General features: G+C 36.0%; 1 protein-coding gene across 2 annotated transcripts in view; it reads left to right on the forward strand.

The window, feature by feature from the left end:
- Positions 1-18,842, forward strand: part of PPA2 (inorganic pyrophosphatase 2) — an 89,408-nt gene that overhangs the window by 13,843 nt on the left and 56,723 nt on the right. The window contains exons 2-6 of one of the 2 annotated variants that reach the window (XM_015062616.3): positions 1,363-1,427; positions 3,321-3,365; positions 7,983-8,036; positions 9,464-9,583; positions 17,821-17,907. In XM_015062616.3, the coding sequence (XP_014918102.3) occupies positions 1,363-1,427; positions 3,321-3,365; positions 7,983-8,036; positions 9,464-9,583; positions 17,821-17,907 (371 nt within the window). The remainder of the gene's footprint in view (positions 1-1,362; positions 1,428-3,320; positions 3,366-7,982; positions 8,037-9,463; positions 9,584-17,820; positions 17,908-18,842) is intronic. The other variant, XM_027061833.2, reaches the window with a different exon arrangement.

Genomic DNA, 18,842 nt, shown 5'->3' on the forward strand with positions numbered 1-18,842 from the left:
TCTTTAAGAAGTCCTAGTTCTTTTTACTGGAGAATAGTATTTGGAAACCCAAGATTTGGGAGCTGAGTATACTCATTGCTATTAGGGTGTCAGCCAGTTCATGTTTTATTTTGTTAATTTTTTTTTTTAAAGTCTAAATTTGAAAATTATGCCAAAGAGGTAGCAGGCCAGAAATAAAACATACCCTGACTTAGGTAATTATAAACTGAAAAATTTTTATGGCTGTATTAAGCCCAGCTTTTAAAATATGCATTTTTATATGCAGTGAAGATAAGACAGTTTTTATTATTAAAGTTTGTTTTTGTTTTAAGCTTACCTTAATATAAACATTCTTATCACTGAGTGGAAACAAATGATTTGTTCTTTTCTTTTAATTGGGTAGGATCTTTACATCCTGTTCATAGGATTGTAGACAGAAATTGGGAATTCTGTTGTTAGATTACTCCTCGGAAAAGTGACATTAGTTTTAATCCAGTCACTTATTAATGAGTATCTGTTCACAAGTGAGATATTTCATATTTGAGGCTTCAGTCAATTTTAGACATTTTCTGCTTTCGATGTGTTAAGCTAGAGAGAGAAGTACAGTTGATCCTTGAACAATGCAGGGTTAGGGGCACCTGCCCACTTCACAGTTGAAAATCCATGTATGACTTTTGACTCTTCAAAAACTTAACTTCTTTTTTTTTTTTTTAACGTTGATTTATTTTTGAGACAGAGACCAGAGCATGAACGGGGGAGGGGCAGAGAGAGAGGGAGACACAGAATAGGAAGCAGGCTCCAGACTCTGAGCCATCAGCCCAGAGCCCGACGCGGGGCTCGGGCCCACGGACCGCGAGATCATGACCTGAGCCGAAGTCGTACGCTCAACCGACTGAACCACCCAGGCACCCCTCCAAAACTTAACTTCTAATAGCTTATATTGACTGGTAGCCTTACTCATTACATAAGTAGTAGATTAACACACATTTTGTATGTTACATGTATCATATACTGTATTCTTACAATAAAGTAAGCTAGAGAAAAGAAAATGTTACTAAGAAAATCATAAAGGAGAGAAAATATATTTACAGTATTATATAAAAAAAAATCTGTACCTAAGCAGTTCAAACTTATGTTGTTCAAGGGTCAACTGTAAATTATTTCAGTAAACCAAATGTGGATTATTTGGTAGGTCATCATATTGGGGCAAGTTTTAAAAGTTGAATTAAACTTTAAATTGGGAGTTAAAGTTAATTTCAAAAAAACTTTAAAAACTCCTTTTAGGTTTAAAAGTGGATAAGGATATAATTGCTCTGAAGAACAGGATAGTCCATTGCTTTAATTCTGTATTTTTATTTTTGTTTTTTTGTTTTTCCTTTGCAGAGAATGTAGCTGGTGACTACATTTCCCCCTTTCATGATATTCCTCTGAGGGTGGACTCTACAGAGGTATAGTTTTTAACTTGTTTTGGGGGTGACAACATGTACTTCTAGTATCACCACAAAATACTTTTTAGAAGCATTTTGAAAGGAAAGAATGTGGGTTGGAAGTCAAGAAGGATAACAGAGTTATCACAACAAGACTGTAAGCCTCCTTCATGAATTGGAATTAGTGTGAGAATAGGATCATTCCAGGAGGAAGGTTATGGAACACTGATGTGGGATTGGTGCTGCCTTCCAGCCCTTCAGAGGCCTGGACTGTCAATAAGATGGCTGCAGGGAGAATAATAGTGAAGATTTATTGAATGCTCAAAGTGCTTATCCAAGCACTGTGCTCAGAGCTTGAGTTGCATTATCTGAGTACAGCTAGGGCTACTGTTATTACCCTTATTTTGCTAATGAGGTTCAGTACCTTGCCCCTGGTCACAAATCTATCGTCTGTTGTGGGAAGTGGGATATGAATTTAGGTGCTCTAACTCCAAAGGTTGTATTCTTAATTGCTCTTGTGCAATCATTCCAGCTCATTACTTCTAAGTAGTATTCAGCTGCAGGACAGGAGGTCATATAATCTGGAGAGAGAAAGAAGGCAAAGAGAGGGCAGAAAGAACTCCATTTTACTGTATGTGTGTCCATGTGTTTTGTTTTGGCCAGTGAACAGTCCAACCCAAATATCTCCTGTCTCCCAACACCACTGCTTGCTTTTGGCCAAAAGTGCATGCATTTATTTATTCACTTACTAATTTCTTCTTTCAGTAAACAGTTCTTGCAGGCTTATTATGAGCTAGACGGCATTCCAGGCACTAGGGTTGCAGCAGTGAGTAAGATAGATAGGACATATAGTTCCCACTCGATGGAAGGAGGTGGACAACCAGGAAACAAGTCAATCAGAGAATGTTAAGTGCTGTAAAACTAGAACAGGATAATGAAAGGAGTGATTGGTGGGTGCTGCTTCATGTGTGGGTGTACCATGACAAAATCTGTTCACCTAACAAAATGATAATATTTTGTGGAATCAGGTAGTAGGTAGGGGTGGAGGTGGAACAAAGAGTGGACTAGAAACATTCCAGTGGGCATGATATTCTGCCTAAGGAGAATGGGTTTTGGGGAATATGAGAAAGTTGAGAATAGGGCAGGACTAACATAGAACAGGATATGCCTGTGAATTCTGGGCACGTGGGGATTGGTACACACAGTGGTTGTGTACATAAGTTTCTCCCATCCTCAACTATAATGATTAGAACTGTTGCACCTTGTACTTTGGGAGGTGGTTATTTTAGGAACAGAAATAATGTTTCAGGGTCTACTTGGGATAGTCATTTTTCTGTTTTGTTTCCTTCTTTGGTGTTTTTTGTTTGTTTTTTTGGTGTGTAAAGGTTACATGTAAGTGTGAGCATTTGTGAATGGAGTAATTTTTCTTCCCAACCCATCGTATAGTCTTTCTTAATTTAAAAGTGCTTGATGGAGGCGTAGTAATCACACCTTTGTGGAATTTACAGGCAGGAGGTGTAGCTGAGTACTTTCATGGCTTGTTAGTCATGCTCCCTAGAGTTTCATTTCAATAATGAAATGACTGTTTTAAGTGTAATCACGGGAGACTGACAGTCTTTCCTTTAAGACCGAACAGAGCCTTTGCTTATTTTTATAAAAACTAGGAAAATATACTTGAAAGAGATTTAGCTTTTCTAATAATTTATTTTATGAAACACCTTGATGCTCATGCACTGGGGATGCAAATGCTGAGAGAAAAGAAACTGGGCATTCGGTAGTTCTCTGTTGAACCCAGTGTCTGGACAGCTTCTGTAGTGGAATATTTCTGCAGTAGGCTTACTTGGATTGCTTTGCAGTGCAGTTGTATTCTTTGATGAGATATTACAATCACAAATACCATCTTTTCTTTTATAGGAAAATGGCATTCCTACAAAGAGAGCACGAAATGATGAATATGAGGTATATCTAAAGGTTTTTATTTTTGTGAATCACTTCTGTTGTCCGTTAAAGACCTCAATGATTGTTTGCATTTGTAAAGTGCTTCTAAAGTTTTCCCCTCTATGAAGATTTTTGTGTGCGTTCTGATGTTTTTATTCTTCCAATATGTGTGTATGGCAGCTAGGGATGATCTTACCATTTCATTTCTTTTTCTTGTTTATAAAATCAAATTTACCGTTTTCTTCATTGCACACTTTTTAAAGTGTACAGTTCAGTGTAATTAGGTACTTCCGCATGTGCAGCCATCACCACCGTTCATCTCCAGAATTTCTTCTCAGACTGAAACTCTGCCCACTGAACAGTGACTCTCCGTTCCCTCCTTCACCCAGCCCCTGGTAACTACTATTCCATTTTCTATTTATGAATCTGACTATTCTAGGAATCCCCTTAACATTTCATCTTATAAGTGAAAAACCAGAGAGAGTCAGGAACAGAACCCAGGTTTTGGTAGCAAGTTACTTATCATGGTAGATAGTCTAAAGTAAAGGTACTTTATGAAAATTGGTCACTTTGTCATTTTTTTATTATAAGGAAAAAGGTGGTTTGAGAGGCTGTTTTAGAATGCAGGGACAAATCTTTGTGGGGATAGAGGAGGAAAAAAGACTACCTATATGCTAGAATAAACATGTTCTAAATATATCTTTTAAATATGTGACTGTCAAACCTTCAATAGTTGTTGACTTAGGCCCAGAACGTCTGACTGATGTCTGTCATCTCATCTCATGTTATTGATGCCTTTTTATCTTACTGATGCCAGACAGCATTTCCTATCACCTTCCTCAGCCTTCTTTTCCCTTCAACTTTATTTCCATCTTTTTTTTTTCTCTATTTCAACTGAAACTCATGACCCCAGCCTTTGAATCTACTTCCACAAATAGCTCTGGGTGTTCAATCCCCACCACCATTGCCTGCCGTCCATCTTGTATTCTCTTAAACTGGTGTTTGTTAAAATGGTCCTTAAACCACATACATTGGAATAATGTAGAACACTTGTTAAAATTTCAGATCCAGGCCTTAATTACATATCTACTACACCAGAATCTCTGCTTGATGGAGACTAGTTAGTCCACATATTTAACGAGTGTTTCAGGGCATTTTACACATACTGAAGTTTGAGAACTACTGCCCTAGATGTTGGGTGAATGGACATTGAGCGGAGGCTTTATAGTTTCCTAGAGACTTTATAGTTTCCTAGAGACTTTATGTATCAACCTGGAAATAGTTTTCTCATTGGGGAAAATGTATTCTGAGAGCATATAGCCAACTTAAAATTTAATTCTTAGAACATGGTTCATTTGTCAGAGACTGCCTGATTTGAGTCTGTTTGTGGTTTGTGTGTTTATTTATTTATAATTCTGAACGATTTTTCCCAACCCCAAGCCCTTGGCAGCCACTTTTCTACTCTCTGTTTCTATGAATTAGGCTGCCCCCCCTTTTTTTTTTTTAAAGAATTCCATATATAAGATTCCATATATAAGAATTCCATATAAGTGGTAAAATGCAGTATTTGTCTTTCTCTGTCTGGCTTATGTCAATGAGCATAATGCCCTAACTGTCTACCCATTGTTGTCGCAAATGGCAGGTTTCCTTCTTTCCCATGGCTGAATAATATTCCACTGTATATATTAAGCACATCTTCTTTGTTCATTCATTGATGGACACTTAGGTTGTTTCCTTATCTTGGCTGTTGTAAGTAATGCTGCAATGAATATGGGGGTGCAGGTATCTTTCTAATATCCTGTTTTCTTTTTTTTTTCTCAGATAAATACCCAGAAGTGGGATTGCTGGATCATACAATAGCTCTGTTTTAAGTTTTTGGAAAACTGCCATACTGTTTTCTGTAGTGGCTGCAGCAATTTACATCCCACCAACAGTGCAGAGTGTTCCCCTTTTTCCACATTCTCGCCCACACTTGTTATTTCTTACCTTTTTGGTGACAGCCATTCCAGCAGGTGTGAGGTGATATCTCATTCTCTGATAATTGTGATGTTGAGCATCTTTTCATGTCCTTGTTGACTGTATGTCTCTTGGAAAACTGTCCAATTCCTCTGCGCATCTTTTAATCAGATTGGTCTTTTCCTGTTGTGTTGCAGGAGTTCTTTATGTTTCAGATATTAATCCTTATCAGATACATGGTTTACAAATATGTATTTTCCCATTTCTAGATTGTCTTTTTATGTTGTTAATGGCTTTCTTTGCTATGAAGAAGTTTATTAGTCTGATGGTATCATTTGTTTATTTTTGCTTTTGTTGCCTTTGCTTTTAGTATCAAAACGAAAATTTATTTGATCTTTTAAGAGTTGGAAAGAGAAAAGAAGGGTGATTTCCTCCCATTTTTCCCAAAGGCATATAAAATTTACTGACTTTTTTTCGTATCTTATTAGTTATCTTTTTGGTTTTTGCAACAAAAATAGCAGGGAAAAATGGAGGAGATAACTGAAGGAGGTAAATGGTCCTAGCTCATACCCAACTTTCTCGGAAATGTGTCCCCTTGTGTCTTTGTGATTTTGTACTAGATGTCAGTAGACTGTTACTGGTTTATAATTAACAGTAGTCTTAGGATAACCCAACTAACACTGGCTTTGAAAAATTATAGATTATATGCATTTTATCTGGAAAGAAGAAAAGCAGACTGGAAATTTGTTCTTTAGAGATCAGAACAAATGATGAGGGGAGATGGTTTGCAGGCTTAAGATTCAAACCTTATCTTTTGTTCTTTTGGCCTAATTCAAGTCTCTGAGTGGTTTTGGTAGGTGTCATTGTGTAAAACAATTGCCACTAGCCTGGTCTTCTCTATCACCTCTGAGTATTCATCTGTATGCCTTTGTCCTCTTATAGCCAGGCTTTCAAGGATGAATAAATTATGTGAACATCTGCCATTTACTTAGGTTTTTCTTTTTAACAGCTACTTGAGACATATTTAAACAGGTGCTGGGATACCTCATGAAAGAGCATAGAAAATGAAACATAACAGCAAGACTGTGTATGAGGTTGCTAAGATAGGTATGAGACATACTTCTAAGGAGCAATTGTTGAGAATTCATTCTTGGCTTTGTTCTTCATCTCATTATGGATATGCAGTCTGTCATTGGTAAACTTTAGTCTTACCTAGAAAAATTGAACAACCATCATTATTTTTTGCGGCTCAATTTAAATTTATACTTAGTTGTGTAAATGGCATCCTTTGAATTAATAATAGCATTTGTGTTTCACTTGGAAAGCCCTCAGATATTGTTTAGCAATGCTGCAAACCAGAAGTTCTCCACTCTGACTACATATTAAAATTGCTTGGAGAGCTTTGAAAAATAAGCAGTGCCCTGCCTCAAAACCATTGAATTCAAATAAGTGGGTATGTGGGGGGTGGGGCTCTAGGAAGCTTTTTTTTTTTTTAATTGATAAAATCTCTCCTGGTGATTTTGACATGTGGCACAATTGAGAGTAAGTATATTTAATCACTGCTTTCTCAAATGATCTATACTAAAGGGTTAGTTTTTTGGTTTATTTCTAATCTGTTGTGAACTGATACTTCTAAAAAATACAATTATTATTAGAAAAGTGTAATTAAAGAAAAGTGTAATTCAGGGTTCAACAGACCTAAAAATTACTGCATCAGATTGCTGTAAATGTTTCTAAGTGAACCTATAACAGTCAGCTTGCAGTTAGCTCTGGTTCTCGGCCACAGTTGGCGTAACACTGTTTTAAACCATTACTGTGCTATGGTAAGCTGTTAGTTACTGATATCAAAATGGCATGCAAGGCAGCCTTACCCTTGAGACTTTCTCTTTATAAGGCCCAAACTGCAGGAAATTATAGCCTTGTATTCCTAAGTATTGTGGGAAATTATTTTTGCTATCCATTGCCCTATAATCTGCTTTGCTTTAAACAGTGCAAAATTCAAACATGATAAAAAGAAGTAGTAGTCCTTTTGTAACTTTAGGGAACCAGAGATCACTAAATAAGCAAACTAAGTGTAGAAAGGCGTTAGTCTGTCTCTTTGTAAACTTGATACCTACCTATACAGATATCCTTAATTTCACATTATGATCATAGTAACTTGAATTTAAATAGTGCTTTGTGATTTTCAAAATATTTTATAATTTTTTTTGTATTTTCATTTAAATTACATAATTGATCTTTATAACAACTTTACGTAGGTGGTGAGTAGGACAGAGTATTTACATTTACTTTGCAGATTGGAAAAGTGAGACATTCAACTCACATGATGGACCCTGTCTATCACTCCTGTTTTAGTGGGAAAATAAAACTTGAAACTGGTTTCCTGACCCCATTCTAGTTGTGTCACTATACTGTGAAGGTATTTCCAGAAATATAGCAACTTCTGACACTGCAGCAGTGTTCAAGTGACATGATGGCTTAAATTCTGCTGTGTTTTAGACAGCTTCTCTAATTTTTCAGAAGAAATTTAAGGCATATGCAGATGTATGATACAGTCTGCACACATTTTTGTAGGGAAAGAAACTAAAGCATTGTCACACAAGAGGTGAGTGATAAAGGATAGGTAAAATTTAAAAAACGATCTCTCTTTGTTTTTTGTTGTTGTTTTTTTTTTAACTGCAGACTTTGTTTAATATGGTTGTAGAAGTACCTCGGTGGACAAATGCTAAAATGGAGGTATGAACATTTTCTATTAATATCAAATGGAAATTATAAGTAATAATGATATAAAAACTTTGTTTCAAGTCGTTTGGCATAATATTTTTGAATTTCGCATGGTTGACAAACCAAGATACAAACAATTGAAAACACTTTTGTGAACTTTGAATCTCATTTCTAAAAGCAAAATAGAGCTGAATTTTTACTTTGAAGCACGTGTTTTCTATTTTTGCCGTTCTAGTTTGTTATACACATATTTATTTAATTTTCTTTGACTCTTCTGTCTTTGAAAATAACAGATCTTTTCAAGGTTTATTTAAACAGATTCTGAGATATATTTTTGTTCATAGATACAGTTGAAATATACTTATTTGGGAATCATGGCAAGTTTAGTTTGTAAGGACTTAATTGTCCTTTAGATTTTACTCTACCAGGAACGAAAACATTTTATTGGCCAACTCTTGATCAATGAGCACTAAGAGTGTCTGCTAATTCCCCTGGTTACCTTTTTTTTTTTTTTTCTTTTCTATCTTTTCATGAGGCATGAACCTATCAAGAACTTCCCTTTTGCTTTTCAGAATTTTATTGTTCCATCTTCAGTTAGGTAAGATCCCTTAAAGTTCTGAGTGAAATTTAATTTGTGGCACTTAGTTTCTTTCATTATTTAAGTCTTTTCCTATAGCTTTGGATGCAATGGCAAATACTATTTAAAGTATTTTAATTAAAGATTATTATGTAGGTATGTATTTTTCAGAATTTATATTTAGAGAATTGTCACTAATTACTAGCATTGCTTTGGTTGATATTTTGATAGGGAAAAGTAAAAATAATAGGTTCTTTTTTTGGTCTTCCTTCAGAATGTTTCAGAATTCTGGCCACTTTCTACCTCAGGTATAGGATCAAGAATCTGAGAATCTACCTAATTTAAGCAGTGTTTATTCACTAAAAAATGGCTTCAGTTATTCTTTATAGGATAGATTTTTTTTTTTTATACAAGGCAGTTTGAGTATGTTTGATAGAAAGAAAACAAATGAAATTACTTGGTGAAAATTAAGTTAACCTTTTTATCATAAGATTGATGATAAGATGCCCAAAATTAGTATTTTCACTAATTTTTACTAATTAAAAAAACAAAAACGAAACAGCAAGTAGGTTAATCTTTATCCTCTTGCCATTTCAGTCATTCTGTTATTTGTATTAGAAATGAATGCATAAATAATAGAATACCTAAATCTATAATGGGATGTTTCCTTTCCAGATGTTTTTTCTTACACAGCACTGTAAATTAGAAATAAGAGCTGGCTTAGCTTATTTTACAGTGTCTTTGACCAGTAAGTTAGAATATAAATATTTAACCTGATAATACCAGATTTAAAACATACAATTTGAATATAGGATTAATCATTTCTCATTCTCCTTCCCCCTTTTTTCCATGATCTGTGTAGATTGCCACGAAGGAGCCATTGAATCCCATTAAACAAGATACAAAGGATGGCAAGCTACGCTATGTGGCGAATGTCTTCCCTCACAAGGGTTATATATGGAATTATGGTGCCCTCCCTCAGGTAACGTTCTTGTAATAATGGTAAAACTTCTCTGTCTTCTGAAAAAATTTTCTTGTAAATCCTGCGGACTACTTGAAGTTAAATTGGTTCTCAGGACGTGTCAGTTTGACAGATTTGTAAATTTAAAATTTTTTAATGGGGAGTTTCATTGTATCTATAAATTTTTTTCAAACTATATATATGTCTATACTCAAGTTTTTGGAGTTGGGGATATACAACACTCATATTTGGCATTTTGAACATATTTCCTTTTCTGGGCTTGGCTATTAACAGTCAGTGAAAAATGTTTTATCTGCTTTATCTTCAGTCATTTCTTTGAATGTGACAAATTATGCTTTTATATACCTTCATATGTGATAGGATCCTTTCTTATCCCATTTTGTTTTCTTTTCATGTTTCCTCACTCCTGGAAAATGATATCTCCTTCCAAATTATTTAGTGAGTGAAACTCAGAGTATATAGAATGAAGATTTTGTCTAGGCTTAGTGGATATAGAGAAGTATTTGTCTGGATGATTATAAGAGCCATCTATATTAGACCATCTATCTGGATATTTAAGCTTTCTATTTTTATTTTATCTATTAATTTTAATATTTTACATGAAATTCCAAAATTATTTTGGAGAAATATCTGAAAAAAGGGAGACTTGCTTTATCCAACTCAAAAAACCAGCTGCCCTTGTAGAATAAATATTTACAGGGGAAGAAAAAAGAAAATTGTTTTCTAAAGAGTTAGCCTGCCTTTGATGCATTTAGACCACCCACATGGATATGTTCTTGGTTAAAACAAGCCTTTCTAAAATGATGTACTAAGAAAAAGAACGTCTGGCCTGTTGAAACCATGAAGGCAGGTGTTCTGACTCCCCAGGTGCCTAAGTAGACATTCGGTTTGACCTAGCAGTAAAAGGGTAAAAAAAAAAAAAATTGTTAAGGTTAGGGGATACTGTCTGTAGGAGAGGATGTATGGATGAGGGGAAGGCCAAAGAAGCATTTGAATTAGAGAAAGACAAAAACAGAGACAAAGTAGGCAGGGGATAAACTAAAGTTGATGTATTTGTTTATTTCATTAAACATTTATTAAGTATTTATGTGCTAAGCAGTGTATGGGTGTTGGGTATACAAAGAAAAATGATATATTAATATAAGGCAGCAAATATATATTAATGAAGGCAGCAAAATACGTGACTGAGAATGTGGGTTTTGGAGCCATACTGCCATGTAATAGTAATGTGATTTTGGGTAACTTACTGTGTCATTCTGTGGCTCACTTTCTTTACCTGTTAAATAGAGATGATAAAATACCTATTGCATATGGTAATGTTGAGGTTAAGTGAGTTATCGCACATTCATCTTAGAAGAGTGCCAGATGGATAGGGATCACATTATTACATCTACTGGTACTTTTATTATATGATCTTTCTTCTAAAGGAATTCAGTCTCATGGGGGTAATCAGCAACTGAACCACTGGTTCCCATAGAGCATAATAACTGCTACTAATCATCTACTAATTATGAGCTTTTGTAGTTTATCTAAAGTCCTGACAAATTTTTTTACTCCTCCAGATATGTTTGAATTTTCAAGATGCTCCTACCTTCGATTATGTTAGTCTGTTAGGTACAGTAGCTCTACTTTAATTATAACAGAATTAGACTGTGGCAGTCTCTTAATGCATCCTGAACTATTGCCTACTGAAATTTAGTACTCCATCCAGCATCTAAGATAACATTTTAAAACTTAAATCTGCTAATGTTTTCCTCCTCTAAGAACCTTTTTGGTGGTTTCATATTGCCAAAAGGATAAAACGTGATATTCTTAACATGGCTCTTCCACCCTGCCTAATCTGTCTGGCCTCTGCTTTGTGCTCCAGCCTCGTTTTGCAACAGTTGTCTTTTCTTGCTTCCATTTTACCACAGCGACTCCTTCAGTGTTTCCAATTTCTCTTGTTTCTACGCCAAGCCTTCACAGAGCTGTTCATTCATTCAGTACATGTTTTTTGAGCGCCTGATGTTGTGAGGCAGGGTTGTCAGTACTGGAGTTAAAGTAGTAATCAGAATGACAGAGATCCTTCTGGGTCTTTTATTCTGGACAGAGTGACAAGGCAAAAAAAAGTAATAAAATGTACAGTGTGTCAGATGGTGATAAGTGTGTTGGAGAACGATAAAGCAGGGAATGGGGCTATAATATATTGGGATTGTTGCAGTGTTAGATAGGGGGAAGGCCTCAGTGAGTAGGTGTTGAGTGAAGACCTCAAGGAAGTAAGGGGACAAGTAGCATAGACCCCTAGGGGAATCCAGCAAGAAGCAGCAAGTTGTAAAGGTCCCAAGGTAGGAGTAGGCCTACTGTGTTGAATAACAGGAAAAAAGGCCAGTGTGGCTAGAATGGAAGTGAGGAAGAATAGACCTGTGTTACACTCTCTGCCATTTTTAACTGGAAATTTTTACTATCTTTTTAAACCCAAATCCAAAAGAGTGTGTCAGTCTTTAGCAAAAGAATATACTGTCTATCGCATTGAAGTTACTTACCAAACAAAAATAACTAAGTTGATTAATGTTTTTTTTTTTAAGTTTATTTTTCAGAGAGAGTGTGAGCGGGAGAGGGGCAGATGGGGTGGGGGGGGGGGGGAGAGAGAGAGAATCCCAAGCAAGCTCCACATTGTCAGCACAGAGACCATTGGAGGGCTCGAACTCACTAACTGTGGGATCTTGACCTGAGCTGAAATGAAGAGTGAGACACTTAATTGACTGAGCCACGCAGGCACCCCTAAATTGATTATTGTTTATAGAAAATTGAAATTAGACCAAGTGTTGATGGGACGGGATAATTGTATCTAATATCTTTTTGCTTCATTGTCAGTGTCAAGACAGAATTAATCTTTTAAAATGATAGCCAGCCCCTGATCCCATTTACGTTTTTTATTTCGTCTCCAGCTTCCCATCCTTCTCCTCCAGCTCCCTCACTCTTACACTGGCCTTTGCACAATTCCTCTTGTTCCCCAGGCACACTTGTGCCTCAGGCCTTCACATTTATTGTGTCCTCTGGCTTGGAACACTCTTTCTCAGGTACACACATGGCTTACCTCCTTTTTTTTTTTTTTTTTATGTTTATTTTTTTGAGAGAGAGATTGACAGAGTGTGAGCAGGGGAGAGGCAGAGACAGAGAGAGAGGAAGACACAGAATCTGAAGCAGGCTCCAGGCTCCAAGCTGTCGGCACAGAGCCCGACGTGGGGCTCGAACCCATGAACCGTGAGATCATGACCTGAGCTGAAGTCAGACGCTCAACCGACTGAGCCACCCAGGCACCCCACATGGCTTACCTCCTTAAACGTTTGCTCATAAATGACCTTCATGATGTCTGCTCTGATGATCCTCTAGAATTTTAACCCTGCCTCCTGAATTTTTGTTCTGCTTCATACTTTATTTTTTCCCTTTTCTATAGAATCTACCAACTTCTAACACGTTCCATACTTCAGTTATTTATTATATTTGTTGTTAATTTCTTCCAGCTAGAATGCAGACTCCAGGAGGATAGGGATTCTTTCTGTGTTGTACATTGACATTTTCCAACTAACTGCTTAGCTTAGTGCCTGGCACAGAGTAGGTGATTAATAAATATTTGAGAAAGGGTAATGAATTCATTGTGTGTGTTGCATTTGTTTCATAAGCTTGTATGGTATTGGATTTTGCCATTTTCTTATGCTTTGTCTTGTAACAGCAGGATATGTGTTAAGAGCAGTTACCAAGCCAACCGTGCTTGGAAGAACATTAAGCTGTAGAGTATTGTTTAAGTAGGAGTCTCTCTCACTTACTGGTGATTCATCAGTGTGCTGTGTTTAGTTCAGATCTGTTGAACCTTGATAACTTCTCCCTCGCTGGCAGTAGTAGTGCCGTCCCCAAAGGTTGAGTTTGGCCTGAGCAGAAGCTTGCTTTGTTTTCTCCCAGTTATATTTCCATGTATAATGGATTATTCCAATGTTATGTCTTCTGAGTGAATATTTAGAAGACCTGTTAATGTTAGTGGACTGGGTAATGTTAAAGGACTAGAATCATGAAATTTTAGCTTTCTGTAATTTTTTTTAATAAACAACAATATTTTTTAGTTGAAGTATAGTTGATACACACTATTATGTTACTTTCCGCTGTACAGCACAGTGATTGGACAACTCTGTAAGTTATGCTGTGCTCACCACAAGTGCAGCTACCGTCTGTCACCATATAATGCAGTTACAATACCACTGAGCTATCCCTATGCTCTACCTTTCATCTCTGTGACTTACTCATTGCATAACTGGAAGCCTGTACCTCCCATTCCCCTTCACCCGTTTTGCCCACCCCTTCCCTCATCCCCAAGATTTCTTCGGTATTAATGTAATGCTGTTGTGTTTATTATTCATATTTCATTATGAGTGTGGTTTATTGACCCCAAGTATCGATTAGTACCACCTATTAGTTTTATAACCTGGAACCAGTGACTCAATCTCTTTAGGCCTATTTGTACATCTCTGTCATCATACCACCCACCCCAGAAGGTTATTGTCAATATCGAATGGGATAATCAAAGCAAATGTTTTAGTTCCATAGTTAGTTTTCAAGAATATTATTTCAATGTTGACACTGTTGCTGCTGATAGTAGCTGCTAATAGTAAAACATCTCATAGAGGCTTTTGCTATTAAAATAGATAGTGGCTAGGTAGATCCTACTTCCTTTGATCTGGTTATAGGAATCCTGATTAATCAGGAAGTACCTCTCAAGAAGCACCTGTATATACAGCTCTGTACAAGTCAGTTATGTTTCGACCTAAGGCCCAGAGCATGGTGACTACAGATGTATTGATTAATATTTATAGATTGTAAGTAATGATACCAAACACCTGCACAAGGTTGAGAAAGATTTATTTTAGGCTAGATCAATAATCTTTGTATTTTGATTTATTTATTTTCATAGCTTATAGTCATCTTTTTTATGAGATTAACATTATTTATATTTCTGCTGTTAGTTCCTCATTTTTTTAATGTTTTTCTTGGGTCCATGCTAAAATTTTTCTATATAGGTGGTATACATACGTATGTACTGGTAGGTATATACCTATAAGTCAGATTGCCTACTATGCGTTGCACACTTATTTTACTAGGTGTTGTCAACTGTTTACAAAAGACATTGTTACAGTGTACACACCCGTTAGCAGTATATGGGGTTCCAGGTGCCTTACATTCTTACCAGTACAGTTGACCCTTAAACAACATGAGTTTGAACTGCATGGGTTTGAATCCACTTATATACAGAGTTTTTATAGTACAGTATTATAAATGTATTTTCTCTTTATTATGATTTTCTTGATAACACTTTCTTTTCTCTAGCTTACTTTAAGAATATGGTATATAATTCATATAAAATATAAAATGTATTAATTGTTTATGTAATTGGTACGGTTTCTGATCAACAGTAGATTGTTAGTAGTTAAGTTTTGGGGAAGACAAAGGTTACAGTCAGATTTCCAGCTGTGCAGGGGTTTAGCATCCCTAACCCCTACGTTGTTCAAGGGTCAACTATATTTTGCATTATTAGATTTTTAGGTTTTTGACACAGTGTCATGTTAATGGTTTTAATTTATTTTTCTGATCAGACTAGGTATCTTTTCATATATTTATAAGTCATTCATGTTTTCTCTTTAAATTACCTATTCTTGTCTTTAGCCCATTTTGTATTGAGTTGCCCTTTTTCTTATTTAGTTGTGGAAGTTATTTCTATGTTCTGAATGCTAATCTTAACTTTTGGGAAGCAAATACTAAGATTTGGAATTTCCTCTTGTGGATATTGAGGGTTTTTTTAGTTGTTTCTCTGCCTAGTTATACAGTTAGGACTCCACAAGAGGGCGTCATCAAAGTTTTAAATTTGTCAAGATTTCTTCTCCTGGTGATTACTTAAAATTATACTATATATTAAAGTTAAGTTAGAAACCATTTAGTGTGAATCTCTTTTTGTAATAAAAACTGAGGCCTGTGCATATAAAGCATTAAAGACAGGACTGGAAATAGAATGAACCAGTCTAGTGTTTTGCTGTAAAGGAAATCACGAAGAACTTGCCTTAGAAGTGACAAGATTGTAGAGCTTGCACTTACGTACTTATTTCCTCAACAGGAGGAATAAATTGATAGATAATATGGAAAGTTGAGTTCTGAGAGGAATATAGACCAACCAATTAACAAATGGAAAGACTTACTAAACCATATAGAGTACAGACTTATGTGACGACTATTTTTGTCTCAGTTCACGGAGAGAATTTCTTAAAATTAAAGCTGATCAAAATGAGCTAAGTTATCTCATGAATTTGTGAACTTCCTATTCACTGGTAGTATTCATGTAGATTATGAATGACCACTAAACTAACAATCATAGAACTCAGGACTGAGATGTATCTAATAGCAGTTGTCTCTAGCCATTTTTTTAATAGGTGAGGAAACAGGTCTGGATGTTCTGGCCAAGGTAGTTTGTGACTGAAGTAGGACTAGAATCTAGGTCAGAGTGACTTTAGCTTATCACACTTGTTGCCTGAGAGTGGAAGTGAAGTTAAAGGAGGTTCAAGAGAGGATTCCTGCATTAGGAAGGAAGAACCTTTCAGATATTTTTATGCTTCTGCTTCTGGCTTTTCTGATTTCAGTTATAGTTCAGTCCCATCTTGGTTTCTCCAGCACATTAAGATTAATTTTATAGCATTTATGACAAATGCTGTACCATTTATTAACATGACATTCTTCAGGGTATTGACTGTGTCCTATTCATCTCTGTTCCTAACTCCTGGCCCAGAATAGGTACTCAGTAAATATTGACTGTGTGAATGGATGCCTACTTGGGAGATTCTGAGAGTAAGAACAGGTATTTAAAAGAAGAGAACCATGAAATAGAATAAGGTTTTATCTGAAAGTAATTGCCGATCAGTTGCCATTGAAACTTGGGCATCATAGCCTAATAATTAATACCTTGAGTCTCATCCCATTGCCACCATTTAGAAAATGTGAGCTTGGGAAACTTAAATTCTTTATGCTTCAGTTTACTTATCTGTAAAATGAAGTTAACGTGTGTGTGTGGGGGGGGGGTGGTTGTGTGTATCATGCAGAAAGTGCCTCTCACCTAGAACCAATGTGTTTATGTCAGTTCTTCTTATATTTTGCTAGTAATATTAGTATTTGGGGTAGTGACATCTTGGTTTACTGATTTTTTTTTTTTTTTTTTTTTTGGTAAGGGTGGGTTCATTTTATTCCTAAATATAATTAGCACCAGAAGGAAAATATTGGAGTTTATCTAGGGTTTAGCTATAAATAAGGGTATATTTTTAAAATTATCTTTATAAAATTAGAAGAACCAAGCTTGGATAATCTGAAATTACCTCTAGATAACAGTCCTGAGGTAACACAGTCTCTGCGTATCTTGTAATGTAAATCTGAGGAAAATAATTTTGGGGAGCTTCCACATTTCCATTTAGAATTAGGTAATTATGAGGCTTTTTGGGAAGGATTGTGCCTAGGAGATACTTAAATTTGGTAACATTTCTGTTAGTGGTGTGCATTTATAAAAATGCCCATGTGTATATTTTGTAACCAACAAGGTATATCTTTTAAGTAAACTATAGAGTTGACAATTTTTTGTGTTTTTGTCAAGGTCTTGAGATTTGATGGCAAAATAGAGGATTTTTTTTAACTGAAATGAAATGAGACAAAAATAGATTTTTCTTTTATTTGGTGTAGATACTATCTTGTTCTTTATGAAGGCAAAGCTGTTTTTTGTTTTTTGTTTTTTTCCTAGTAGAAGTCATTTAAAGAATAGGAAGTGTATTTTCAAACACGGAAAGCTAGACTCAGTGCTGTTACCATGTCAAAGGAAGCAGTGAATGATGGAAGCAACAGTTTAGGCAGCCAGTGGAAATGGCATAGACAGTGGAAATCTCTGAACTGAAACTTGAAAAGTGAGCATGAATTTACATGCTGACTCAACTTGGAAGAAGAGTATGTTTGTATTTTCAGATGTGATTACACAGAAAAATGAGAGGCAGGAGGGAGGAAATACTGTAAATTTGTCTTATGATGCTTAAGGTTTTACTGGCATGTTGGCATGGAGCTTGTGTAGTTTCTGAAAATGTTTCCTTTGGATTACGACTGCAAAACTTTGATCATGTGGAAAAACTGAGATACATTTTAATGAGTATTAACCTATATTTTTGCCTCACTTCTCCCTTTTTTTTTAGACTTGGGAAGATCCCTGTCGAAAGGATAATAGTACAGACTGCTGTGGAGATAATGACCCTATTGATGTTTGTGAAATAGGCTCAAAGGTTTGTTTTCTAGACAATGCTGTTCTAATATATGTTCTAGTTTATTCATGCTGTAGAATTTCAGTTCTCGTTAGTTCGTCAGCTCTTCTAAGTTCTAGCCTATTGATCCCTCTGATACGAGTCCCTTTTTGTATCTTTATTTCTTTCTCTTACACTAGGGGTTGGTCAACTGCAGCCATGGCAAGTCAAATATAGGGCACCACCTGTTTTTATTAGTAACACATTATGCCCATTCACTTATGTATTGTGTGTGGCTGCTTTTGCACCAAAGTTGGGGAGTGGTAGCAGAGGTCGTGCCATCCACAAAGTCTAAAAATAACGACTATCTGAGTTTTTACAGAAAATGTTTGCTGAGTCTTGTCTTTAGTTTCCTTACCATTATCCAGACAGGAAATGTAATACTGAGTAAAGCCAGCTGGTACTCTTGTTTTTGTGTCTGCTTCCAGGTTGCCAAGACCTACTGAAGGAGAATAAAACCTACAGTTTCATAGGTTGCTGCTACTTCTAGAATTCTGTGTGTTTTGGGTCTATTCTTCTATCGCATTTCTTGCTAATATTTGTTGTTCTCTGCAGACATTCAACGGCTTGCACTTCGTTCTCACTTAAAGGCAGAACATTTTGTCTTTAAATTTTGTAGAGCCCCTAGAAACCAGCAGATAAGAGCTCCCTTACCCTTCTTAGACAGCCAAACTACCTGGGTCCACACACATTATTTCTTCCCTTTCTTCTCTTACTGTGAGAACTGTCTTTCTTATGTGAGACCTGGGCTTCTACCTGTGCTCTAGATCCTGCCCCTTCCTGCCTCTTGAGTGACAGTTTTCTTATCGCTTCTCTGTTCTGTATTCACAACTTCTCTTTCTTTGTTGGCTTCTTCCCCCTCACATGAAGACTCACAAAAAGAGTTTTCAACACTCATCTTCATCTGCTACTTTCCA

This window comes from Acinonyx jubatus, chromosome B1 (assembly GCF_027475565.1).
Source record: "Acinonyx jubatus isolate Ajub_Pintada_27869175 chromosome B1, VMU_Ajub_asm_v1.0, whole genome shotgun sequence".
NCBI lineage: Eukaryota > Metazoa > Chordata > Mammalia > Carnivora > Felidae > Acinonyx > Acinonyx jubatus.